The sequence below is a fragment of the Serinus canaria genome, chromosome 8 (assembly GCF_022539315.1).
Source record: "Serinus canaria isolate serCan28SL12 chromosome 8, serCan2020, whole genome shotgun sequence".
Lineage (NCBI taxonomy): Eukaryota > Metazoa > Chordata > Aves > Passeriformes > Fringillidae > Serinus > Serinus canaria.
The window spans coordinates 6600160-6613103 of NC_066322.1; the positions used below are offsets into that span (position 1 = coordinate 6600160).

The following is a 12944-nucleotide window of genomic DNA, read 5'->3' on the forward strand; positions in this document are numbered from 1 at the left end:
AAAGCTTTGCAGCTCCTTGACAAGGGAAATAGAATCTTTTACATCATGAGCCAATTCAATGCTACCTAGCTTCAGAAATACATTTGAGATTTTGTACTATGGTTTTGCCAGGAGAAGTATTTAATCATTATTTGGTTTATGACCTTTTCTATTTTTCTTGAAGCAAGCTCTCTACAGCTTTTTATTCTGACTTTTTTTTGATTTGCTTGATAATTCAGCCCAGCAAGAAGGAAGCAAACTTACAATATATGAAGACAAACCAGACTTTTAACAGAAAGAACAGCACACTTGTTTAAAGGCATAACGAAACAGAACATGCTTAGCTTAGATTTATTAAAATTTTCAACAAACAATGAAAAGTCTAAAAGCAGGCAACATCTAAACCGTTTCACATCTTCACTGCTAAAAAGCAATAGCTTAAGAATTCACTGGGTTTTCTTTCAATATAGCTTTCACTGTCAGAAAAAATACTTCTATTGATTTTTAATAAGGAAAAAGCAAAGAACCCCTCAAAAGCCAGTTATTCCTCTTGCAGCCTACTGGCATACTTCCACCCCTCCCCTCCCAAAAAACCAGTCCAGGGGCCTAATGAAGAACATGCTTACATGATGATCCAGAAAGATGAGCTGGGTATGACCTCAGTCAATTTCCATTTTGTTATTCTCCATGTTCTAAGAACCTTAAAAACATGAACTGCTTCTGGCAGAGGACTGCATTTGATTTACTAACTCTGAATTCAATGTGAGGAATGAATATGCATCCTCAAATTCAGTAATGTTGCACAATGCCTTGATAACAGGCCTGAAGACCTTGGCAGATCAAATTCTGTTTTCAAAATCAGCAAAGATAATTTGGAGCACTTTTTTTTTTTTTGCAAATATGGCTCTTTTGTACTTGTATCACCTCCTAAAACAACATGTAGGGGTGATGCCCTCAAGACATCTGTCCAAGTTTTTTTTAAGGAATGGTTCCTTTAAAGTATTTTAGTGATCAAAGATTTATGCACCTTGTATGGAAAGAAAAAACATAGGTAAAAAAACTACCCAAGAATGTGTCAGAAGATCATACAGCAAGTTTCTCATCTTTTCAAACAGAAAGACAAAAGCCTGGAGATGGAATGAAACAAAAAGAATACTGTTCCTTGCTGATGAAGTAATGGCTCTGTCCAATGACATTCCCTATGAAAACAACACTGAATATCTTATGTCTTAAAAATATATTGTAAGAACATCATCATGAATTTGGGGGATAGAGTAAGTAGTAAAAGCTCATGAAACACAAGATGAAAATTCAAGCTAGGCACCCTAGACTCCTGTAGATGAAGGTTTCACTTCTGCCTGAAATAACTGAACTAACCTGCAGTTAAATTTTTCAGATATTTTCAGCCTAGAAGAAAAACAAAGGCGTGTAAAAAAAACCGAAGTAAATAAAAGTAAATTCCATTTTTCAGTCTTCTTTTCAGAACGCCTGAAGCTGTGGCCAAATCAGGAGATTTACTGCAATAGATATATCATGGTCAACGTGCTAAAAAGAAGGCTCTGCTGGACTACACTTGTGAGGACTCAAGCTGCCCTGCAGCTACTGCCATTTGTTATGTGCCTTGTGTTCAACCAGAGCATTGCTGTGTGTCGGGAAGTAAACAAAAAAGAAACATTTCATGTTCAAAAGCACTAAGCAGATCATGCTAAGGCTGCCAGTGCAATGGCTGCCAGGATGTTACTGAAGCAGGTATGAAGATTTGCATTTTAATTCCTCATCTTCCCATGGTGCCTCTTCCCACAGAGCACACCCCCAAGTTGCCAGGAGAGCCTCTGAGGGGAACTGACTCCTTTTTTGGAACCCTTTCCCTCCCAAGGCTGCTGCTCTCTGTGCTAAACATAACAGCACTGGTGATGCACTGAACAGCAGTGAAATTTCAGCTGCTCCCACCTACAGTGTGAGTAGACACACAACCCAGAAAACTAACCTATAAAAGCTGATTGTTCATCCCATCTTGTGCACCAGTGGATTCCTGGCTACAGCAGCAAGGATGTGGATTAGGCCAGGTGCATCTGCACCCATCCACACCTCTAGTGACAGTGCAGACCTCTCCTTGTTGAGACAGCATCTGCCACGGGAGGCTTTTATTCTGGAGGTACCTACCAACATTTTCTTCTTCATATGAAAAAGGAACCCTGCAAACTAAAATGGTTTTGGGGACCAGAGTTAATTAACTACTATGAAATCCAGAGCAGCGTCTCAAGTATAGCCCACTGCTGTTTCAGAACACCATGGCCAATAAGCTGTGATAGACATGTAGAACCACCTCACTTTAGAGTGTTCTTAAAGAGGCAGAAACTCAATGAGGGTTTGGTGAAGCTCAAATGGCAGAGTCAGAATTAGGAACCATCAGTTGGCTCAAGCCATTCAGACAAGTCCATGTTAAGTAAGAATGAGAATGAAGAGGAAAGCAAGGCCACTAAACTCTGTTGCCAGAAGCTGCACAGTGTGTTACACACATGTAGACTGGCAATGTTCAGACTTCTCCCCCACATCTGCAGAGGCTAAGAGTCAAGGGGCTTCTCAGCTGTTCTAGATGCAGTGTGCAGCACTGAAAACAAAAGGCTTGCCCCTGAAGTTAAGCACTGCATCTGCTGCATTCCCTGTGTTGGCACTTGCAATACAGCAGCACCAAGGTTCTGCTGACCCCAGACACAAGCAAAACCCACAACACAAAGTGCTTACCTGTGATTTTGTCTCTCACGAGCTTGCAGGATTCGATTTCACCGATGCTCCCGAAGAGACTCCTGAACTCCTCCTGGGTCATGTTCTGGGGTAAATAGTTGACTATGAGGTTGGTTTTGCTGTCATCTGTAGCAGCCCCTGTCTGCATGGGGGAAGGGCAGTTTCTACTGTTGCTGGAGGGTCCATTGGTTGTATTGGAAGTAGGGCCATTCGACACCTGAGGCTCCATGGTGCTAATTATCTACAGCAAAATAAGAGAAAGGGGAAAAAAACCACCCTTAAGTTTCATAGATACAATAGCTATTTTTAAAGATACTCACAAACGAATGAGTAGGTAGCATTCATGGCCAATTTAGATACTTCAACAAAAAAACCCGGCTTGATTCCTCTGTTATTGTTGCAAAGTAGGTCATGCTAGTCTTTGGCTGTGAGCATATACTAAGATGCAGTTAAAAAAAACCTTTTTTTGTTAATGCGAAGCTGATTTCTGCTTTCATCACGCAGCCATTTTCACAAATGTAAATTTAAACCACATAAATTTAATTATAATTTAAGGTAATAATCATAATTAAAATTATAGTTCCATTAAATCAGATGAAGTAAGTGTATGGCTCTATATGAAAAGGTAAAATATTTTACCTATTTAATAACTGTATCACAGAGTGCAATGACAACAACATTAACCAGGCACAGTCAATCTGCACCATGTTGTCACTCAGCTTGCCTTCAATTAATAAACCTGGTGTCCCAAGACATACCATTGACTGGTTCCAGTGATGACCTATATTCTCCACCTATATTTTCCACTAACGAACTGACACCTCTTTAAATAATAAAGCCCTGGATTTGCAATCTTCACAGATACAAAGGTCTTCAGATATTTACTAGACTCAAAAAGGTTTAATCAAAGAAAGGCTTATCAGGCACAGGTGAAGGCTGCAATTATAACAAGCACATCTATCTTGAAACACAAATAGAAGAGACTTAAATAGACCTTTCCAAAAAGCGACAAATAAGAATCCAGCTTGGCAAAGTGTGTTGCAGGACAATAGCCCTAATGGCACCAGTGTCACCCATCACGTGAGCAAAGCTGCCTGCATGTTTATCTGCAGAACACAAGTTTTCATCCCAAAACTGCACAGGCAGACAAAGGAAGCAGAAAAACCTGGGTCCTCTGAGCTTTTTCTATATAATTTGTCTCTGCTGTGGGTTCCAGCCAGTCTTCACTGTCCTCAGTGCTGCCAAAAGAAGGGACAGCTTAGCCTCATTTCTGGATAAATTAAAGCAACACAAATGGTGGCTTTTGCTGCCTGCTGCGAGGTTTGTGATGTGCAGCTTCACTGGAATCGAAGATCATCCCTCAGATGGGCTCAGCTTCCCTCCACCAGAGAGTCAGTGATGCAAACTGCTGCCCCAGGCAGGAGATTCCACTGCCCAGGGACAGTGACAAACACGTGAGAACAGAGGGCTAAGGCACCACACACTCTGAACCCGGTATTCTGCCGATCCTGTAATTATTATAATTACTCAAGACTTAATTTGCTATCTTTTTTGAATCCAGGGAGGTATATATTGTGACAAATTAGGCCCATAATTCAGGAGGATGGGGACACACACCCCCCACAAAAAAGGGGTGTCTATTCTAAAATTAACGGCATGAGGGTGGCTCAGAGTCTAAATAGGTTATATTCTGGTCATGTCTTTTTTTTTTAATTGAAACGCTTCAGTGTTAGTTTAATGCCTCATTTAGGAAATAAACCTCTTTTTTATCAATGGAAATAAGTTTTGAATTACCATTATTTTTATTATCAAGCCCAGGAATAGCTACTTGGTTTAACAGCTTTTAAATAAAAAGAAGCCTTGCCACATTGTGCTTAACAGAAATGCCTTGAAACCACACGGCAGAATCATTTTGAAAATAAACTGCACAAAAATAGTCACTTCTTGAAAGACATGGGCACATCCAAACCAGAATCCCCCTGCCAATTTTACCAGCCACGTGGCACCAAGTACTGCTGGCATCCTTGGCCAAGCTGTGCCAGCCCCACACACTCTTCCTTCAAGATTCCCCCTTCTACCCGGCATCGGCCATACTTCCTTCCCTTCTCCAAGCTAATTCCATCCATGTATTTACTCACACGTACTACTTAAACGCTTCAGATGCTGCTAAATCTGTTTAGCTCGGGATTCCAGCTGGAAGAGCATCCTTTGATCTCGGCACCTCCGCGACCCCACGGCTCCGAGCTCCGCCAGCAGCTGCTGCGGGGCCGGGGTTCGCACCCCAAGGCGGCCGCGCTCCCGCTCAGCACAGCCTGCTCCTACAGGCTGCACCCGCAGCCACCCAGCTGAAATTTGGGGGAAAAAATCCCAGTTCTGACGCCAAGGCACAGGCAGAGGCACAGAGGATGAGTGAAGCAGCTGACATGGTTAAGGCATCTTCCCGCCCGCCTTTACATCACCGGACCATATTCTTCCCAATGTAAAACCCCACAAAAGAAGCTGCAGTTTTAGGGACTGATCCTGCCCCCCTGGAGCCGGCAGGGATCCCACACCTCTGGTTTCAGTTTCAGCAGAAGCAGGACTTCAGCACAACACACCGAGGAAGGTACATCATCTATTATTAGCAACAGACTCAAAAGCCATGGATAGTTCCCTGCGGTAGACAATAACCCTGGATCCTTTAAAATCTGTGAAAGAAAACAAAATTCCTAACTGGTTGGTGTCCTACTTAGGCATTTTGCAAATGCTTTTTAGTTAGATTTCCAGCATTCATACTTTCCCCACCAAGCAAAGGAACAGAATCCAACCCAAGACATTTAACACATTCAGAACATTAAGAGTAAGCTGCTCGGTAAAAATCTGTTCCTGAACAAGTACATTTCCTCGTATACTTCAAAGTATCTTGGCATAAACTAATTTTGCACCAGGTGCCAGGTTTTCTTCCTAGTTACTCTCAACTCCAATTAGGTTTTCCTGATTTTTTAATAATAGAACAGAAAACCAAGGCACTAATTTGCCCTTCAAATTATTGCCAAGTCATAGGTTACTGAAAATCTATTTGCTATAAACATATTAAAAAAAAGATAATGGATAGAGAGAAGTGTTGAAGAATTATAAAAAGAATTTCTGATAAAGGAATTGAGAATTTTATTTCTTTTTTTACTGCATAATTTTAAGTCTCCATTTAGAGAGTGATTTCTGTGCAAAAGCAGTTCTGCAGCAGAGCTTGCATTCGAAGCTCTCACAGGCACAAAGGAATAACAGTTTAGGTGTGCATAGTGACTCCTGCCACGAGTAGAAACTCACATTATTAATGGTAACCAAAAGGTAAGCCCTGGCTCTCCTTCCCAGACATTTGATCCTGTCCCTGACATGCCTGAAGCTCAAACCCCGGGCAGAGTTCAGTGTGCATGCACTGGGATGTTTATTGTCACTGTCTTTAATATTAAGTAGCTGTTGATTCCACATCAGTCAGCACATTACATAAGAGGAATATTATTTATTCAAATAGATTTCAACATGACAGTTGCTGCATGGTTTTTTTTCTCTATCCACAACACCAAGGTTTAAATTTTTAATTTAATACCTGTATCACAATATGAATTATTTTTAAAATCAATACTCCAATTTCCAGGGCACACCGTTAACTTTGTGTTTTAATTACAGGTAATACTTTTCTGTATTTAAAAAGTTATTTGGTAGAATTAAATTCTACCAAAATATCAAAGAAAGCTTCAAGTCTGCCTAACTCATCAAGAGCTTATCTGGATATAAGCAAAACAAACATTGAAAATTCGAGAGTGACTTAACACATATGTTAATTTTTTAAAAACAAAATATACTGTTATCCCTGAAGGTATTCTTAAACCTCCATAAGCAAGTAAATTTAGCAATTTCTGTCCTCTGAGCAACATCTCTTTTTGTAGAGCTTTTCTGACCCAATTTAGGCAGTTACTACCGGTCCTGAAATATTACAGTGCAAATGTCAGGTGTGATGACATTCACATGCTACTGGTATAAAGAGGCATTTTATTTTTTTGGGGGCAATAACTTGCCAAACTCCCAATACTGCAATATGATACTCTATATATAGGGTAATAGCATCTTTGCAGAGTACACTGCAGTTATTGTTAATAGACATTTGATCATTTGCCCACCAATAATCTGAATATTCTAATGCTGACAAACACTATCTGTGATAGAATTTCAACACTGATTTTCTAAGTTACATGTTTCAAATTGTGCATGTATTTCATCAGACTGCTGCTTTAAAAAAAATGACCATTTCCTGGTGTACTACTTTTCTCACTATGGTAATGTATCAGCAATGTATGAGGTATTTTAGTTTGACAGATTTCACAAATAAATGCTTTGGGGAAGACAACACAAGCTTTGCCAGTGTTTTGCAAAACACTGCTTACCAAAAGGCTTGGTATAAACCTCTCCCACAGAGTATCTGCCACAAATACCCATTAGAGCTACTCCTACATTACTAATGTTTCAGAAATACTTCCATCACATCTTCATTGTTTTTTCAATTAATTCAACTAATTTCCATTTATTCCTGCTAAAATACTAGCTCCAACAATAATGCAAAAATACCTGTATGTATAAACAGAACTATTACAATTACCAACTATTACAAGCTGGAGTAACTGACACTAATCTTCACTTATTACAGTAAATGTGTGACATCCATCTACCATTACAAAGCACAGTTAATGAATCATTTGGAAAACTACCCACAGACTAAGACAGCCTTATCTCCCTATTGCATGCATAAGCAATAGCCAATGGCTGGGTAAATGTAAATATACATTTTTTAGATTTACAAAATTCATTCTCAGCCTAAAAGAAGGTCTGCAATGTTGAACTGAGGCTGTCACATATGTACAGCAAAAGGAGCTTGCATTCAGCAAATAGTCAGCACCCATTTCTGCTATCTGAATTATGTATACTCCACTGACCATAGTGCACAATAAACAGCAACTAATTTGGCATGTATAAAAAAATCATAATTAACAATCCTAAGACTAAGTGTTATTTATAGGCACTAAAGAGAAGTGTTTCTAAACACACCAGAAACAATTTTTTCCTAAAATCAAAATCTGAAAAAAATTTTAAATCCCAGAAAATTCATGAAGACATATCCATTTTGAGGACTCAGAAGTCAAAAAAAGTTAGCTATGAATAATGAACTGTTCACAGCACCTAAATGCCAAGAAAAAAGATCATGGCAAATTACACCTCATGAAGAATTCATGAGGTCTAATTTTATATTATTTCTAAGTGTTCATTAATGAACAAACTCAGAACATTCTCCCATAAAAAAGAGTTTAGATAAATAATGCAAAGCTCTTACTTTATCTAAAAAAGCTCTTTAATTAGCATTGCAAGTTGTTTGCTTTTACAAGTGAAAACAAATGGTGCCATGGCAGAGGTCCCACAGCCATCTCGTGAAAAACGATGACAAAAGAAGAAACAAACAAAACCTCTCAAAGAAAATAAATGTAGATTCACAAAGGTTTCCCTCATACAATGAGGAACAGGCTTTAACTCCCTGCATATCTGCTCTTTTCAATGGAAGTCAGCACAGTACAAGTCTGTTCCCCTAGAACTTTTCCGTAGGTGAGAAAAACCCCATTTACAGGGGCTGCTGATCAGTCCACGCACAGCCTTGCCATCTGCTGAGCCATGAATAACCATGCCAAAGCCAGGAGGTTGGTCCATGGACATGGAGCAGAACACACAAACACATCCAGGTCCCTCAAGCCTGCTCCAGCCCAGGAACCCCACCCCAGTTTCAAATGCACCAAACTGCTACTTGCTCCATGGGGATTTAGCACATTTTTGCAGAGTGAGGCACAGGATCACAGAATGTTCAGGACACATCATGCCACCTTCCCATCAGAGTGTAAAGGAAAAGAACAGAAAGTGATTTTAAGCCTTCCCTGATTCAAAACCACAACTGCAGCTAGAGCAAGAAGCAGGTGCACCTGGACCATGTGGGCTTCTTTCTAAAGTGACCTCGGGAGCAGCAAATGATGCTCTGTGTGCAGCTCCAGTACAGATTCTCTTAACTGCAACAACTGTCAAATTTCACTGTCAATTACATTTTTATTAAAGCTTACGTACTGCGCAACTAGACTTTGCTATTATTTACCTAATAAATACATCATGAACATGAAATACAGGAGGAAAATGAAGCTTTTTAGTCTATCTGCCTGGAGGCAAATCCAATACCCCAGAAACAAATCATTATCTAACCCTCTGTATTTTGATATGTTCCCCACTCACACGCACTTCTACATGCTACATCTTTACCTTCCTTGGAGTAAAAGTCACATTTAATATTTTAAATATAGCAACAGCTGAAAGTCTCAGCTCAGAAAACTGGCCATCTCTGGCTCTCATGGCACAGATACAGCCGTCTTAACTTGCTTCCAGTGTGCTGCACTCAGGTTGAAATGGCGTTCAAACATTTTCTGCAAATTCACATTTATGGATGCCACAATAATTGTGCAGAGCACAAAAGGGAGAAGACTCCAAATGGAGAAGACAACAAATGTGTTCATTTTAAGATGCAAGCCTCAGTTCAAATAAAAGAGAAAATTATTTTCTTTAATAGATAAATTTATCCTGAACCAGTCCATTAAAGGCTTCTGCATGAATATGCTAAACCAAAATATTCTGTGCCAATCTGCAGCGAAATGAATGCAAAGTTTACTGGCAATACTACTTGTTATCACAGCAGTGCCTGAAGGACATAACCCACAGCAGCACCAAGTTGTGCTGTACAAATGGGCAGGAAGGCAGGGACTGCTGCTCTACCAACACAGTGGCAAAAGGCAGGCAAAACCTGTTACTTTTTATTCCAAATTTCACAGAAGTCAAATAAAAAAAGTCAAACCAGATGAAAGTATCTAGGCAAAGTGCTGAAGTTACACAGGAAGCTGTGGCAGCCCTGTAATGCACCACCCTACCCTCAAACCTGGCCCACTGATAAGGTACTACTCCTAGCAACCTTTTCAAGAAGAAAACCAGTATAATAATGATGCACCAAACAGCAGGTTTTTTGAGAGTTCTGTTCCCAAAAAGTATGGTCTCTACAGTTTTGTGTTTGACTTTAAGAACAAAAGGGAATGAGTAGGGAGCAAAACGTATACACCAAAATAAGCTGCAACTATTTCAACATCAATAGCTGCTAGTTGAGCAGTAGGGGAAAACACTCTTGGAACTACACATCCAATAACTACACTAAAGATAGGAACAAAGGCACCATATCACATACTTTGCATAATCTCTTACTCTTCCTGCAGGTACTCTGGGGGTAAGAAATTGGAGGAGGAGAACTACAATTATCATTCATACAGCTCAGCACTCTGCAAAGCTCAGAGGAAGCACACAGGACTGGGGAGCAGGTGCACAGACAAACACTCCATGCACAGCAGTTTCTGGGAAGCGTGGCACATTTATAAGGACAACAATGTTTGTCCAGAAGCAGAATATAGTTATAATTCTGTGTTGTGTATTACCCCAGTTCACAAAGTGTGAGATGCTTTATGAACTTCTACTGAGCTTTACCATCAACTATTTCCAGCTTTTTCTTTGCCTCTTGCAAAGATTATCAAGTAACCATGCCTGTTGGAAACCTCAGAGGTGTTTGGCTCTATTCTTCATTGTTCTCCCAGTATCTTATTGAAGTCCACAGCAACCACACTTGGGAGATGGTAGGGAAGAAAGTAGTGTAATAGGTGATGGGCACAGGAGTTTCCTTCTGTCTCTGGATCAGAGTTGTCCTTTTCATTAAGGCAAACTGACTTTTGGAATGCCAGCTAGTTATCCCCTACTTTATTTAGAATGGTTTCACCAGAGTTTATAATTTCTACCATTAAACACAATTCATATATGAAGAGATGAGAAAACACTGCCTTGATTTCACAGACTTCAAACACCACTCTGGAACACAGCTTTGGAGAAAGGCATCACCCAAAACACCAGGAGAGGAAAATGGATGTGTCCAGTCTATTAGATGGGGGATCCAACCAGCTTGGGTTAAAAACCCCTATAACCACTTAGATCCCACAGACCGCAACAGAGGCTGGTGGCAGGGATGTGTCCTACTTCTGTCCTGGGACACGGCCACCAATGGCTCCTGCCCACCCGCGTCTCCGGGGGTCACCCGCCGCCTCTGCTCAAAGGGCTGCACTATTTTTGGACTGCAATAAAGACAACACGGTCAGACTTTCACTTCTGAAGGAACATCTATTTCTTCTTCAATCACACTTCTACTTCTGCCAAATTCATACCAGGCAACCCTGTGCCTAAAATTTTACAAGGGCTTTATTTTAGTAATTTCATCATTCCAGATTGCTTCTTATTCCCTCCTGCCTTTTCACTGAGGCTACTACTTGCTCTCTCAAGATGCATACGAAGGCTAAAGGAAAAAAAAGAAAAAAAATCAAGTCTCAGCAAAAAGGGCACTTTGATTGACACTCCAAACCAAAATTTGATGAAACCATCTTCTTTCTCCATGGGCTGCAAAGTTTCAGATACCAAAAAGGCAAGAGGTCTCCCAGCAACTGCATTGTCCCTCTTGGAAAAAAAGGAGACTGTGGCTAACAGAAGCCATGTTTGAAATCAGTGTTAGCAGGGTGATAAAAAAACAGATATACCGCCAAAAACATTAAGGACATGAGGAAAACTGAACTACTGAAGAGGGTCTCTCAAAAGCCTACATATTAGACAGTAAGAACATGGTAGAGATCAACACTTAAGACAGATTCTCAGTCTAAAGGACATGCAGCCTAAAAATACACTAAAATGAAAGCAAAGGAAATTGAGAGTCTTTTTATATTTCTGGTTACTTTCTGAATTTTATTTTTAGCTCAGTTTTGTTTCCTAATCACTACTTACTTGTTTGGTTTACTGACTCTATTACTGAGTTATATATTGCTAATCTGTAACTGAATTCTATTACTGACTTGGGAATATGTATGTAGCACTGTGTACTGACGCACAGATTCCCACGGGGACGTACATGTTCATGAAAGAAGCAGACAGCTGCAAGTCTTCAGCTGCTGTAGACCTGTCACAATTCCACTTTAATGTTTTCCTCCCTTTAAGAAAATAATCTAGAATCATCTGCAACCCCAGAGTTTAGTCAGTGAAATCTCTGTTATGAGCCATACTGAAACCTAAAAACATCTACTTACCAGAAGGCAAAGCAAAGCAAGGACAGTGCAGGCTCTCCATGAAGCCTAGGAACATCCAACCCCCACTGCTGTTATTTCTACTGAAGTTCTAGAAACAAAAAGCTACAATTTTCAGAAGCCCTTAAGCGATTTAATATTCATTAAAGTTCGCTGCAATAGGATTTCAGCTCCTAAGCCATAAACTCTTCTGAAAATGTTGCCCATATATTTTTCATGCAAAGCCAGGCTTATATTAGGCAGGAATGGATGGCTTAGTGAAACACACGACCCAACCAAGATGTTTTAAGGCTCTGTCCTCAACAGGATGTTAATGAAGACACACTGCTAAATGCAATTAGGAAACACTAATCAACATGTGTACATCTCAACTGCTGGCAACAGCATCTCTATGGATACTGCAGCTTGCAGGTCTAAGCGAGACAGACCCCAAAATAGAAACTATGATGTTCAGCTAAGTCCTATCTCCATCATTAGAAATTTTTGCCTGCTGCAAGCTATCAGTATTTCTCTTAAAACTTTTCTATATTAAAAATAAAAAATAAATTTACATCTTTTCCACAACTGACCAGCTAGTCTACAGCTCTGTATCACACTAACATTGCTTATGGAAATAACCTTCTCAAAAAACATAAGCATTCTTACTTCTGTAACAGTCCTATGGTAGACAAAGTTACAAAGAATTACTGAAAATAATATGCCATCACCATCTTAAAGACAGGGAGCAGATAATAGACATTGTAAGTTTGAGAAGCTTCTGGGAGCAAAATAACAAATCACCTTTGAGAGAACAGGTAGCTGTTTACTCAGATGGTCTTACAAAACTACCTACAAAATGGCTTAAATGAGCATAAGTTTTAAAGTACTGCATGGGATAACTATCTCAGTAATGCTTAGATTCAAACAGTCTCATGCATGAAAGCATCTACGCTAAACGCAAAGACTTATTAGAGATTAGGAATATATTCTTCATCAATAAAAGACAATCATCAAGTACGTATCTGTCAT

The 12944-nt window shown here is 39.8% G+C and overlaps 1 protein-coding gene across 1 annotated transcript in view; it reads right to left on the reverse strand.

Moving 5' to 3' along the window:
• Window positions 1–12944, reverse strand: part of ELAVL4 (ELAV like RNA binding protein 4) — a 96362-nt gene that overhangs the window by 36235 nt on the left and 47183 nt on the right. The window contains 1 exon segment of the mRNA XM_050977424.1: window positions 2725–2965. Within this exon segment, the coding sequence (XP_050833381.1) occupies window positions 2725–2965 (241 nt within the window).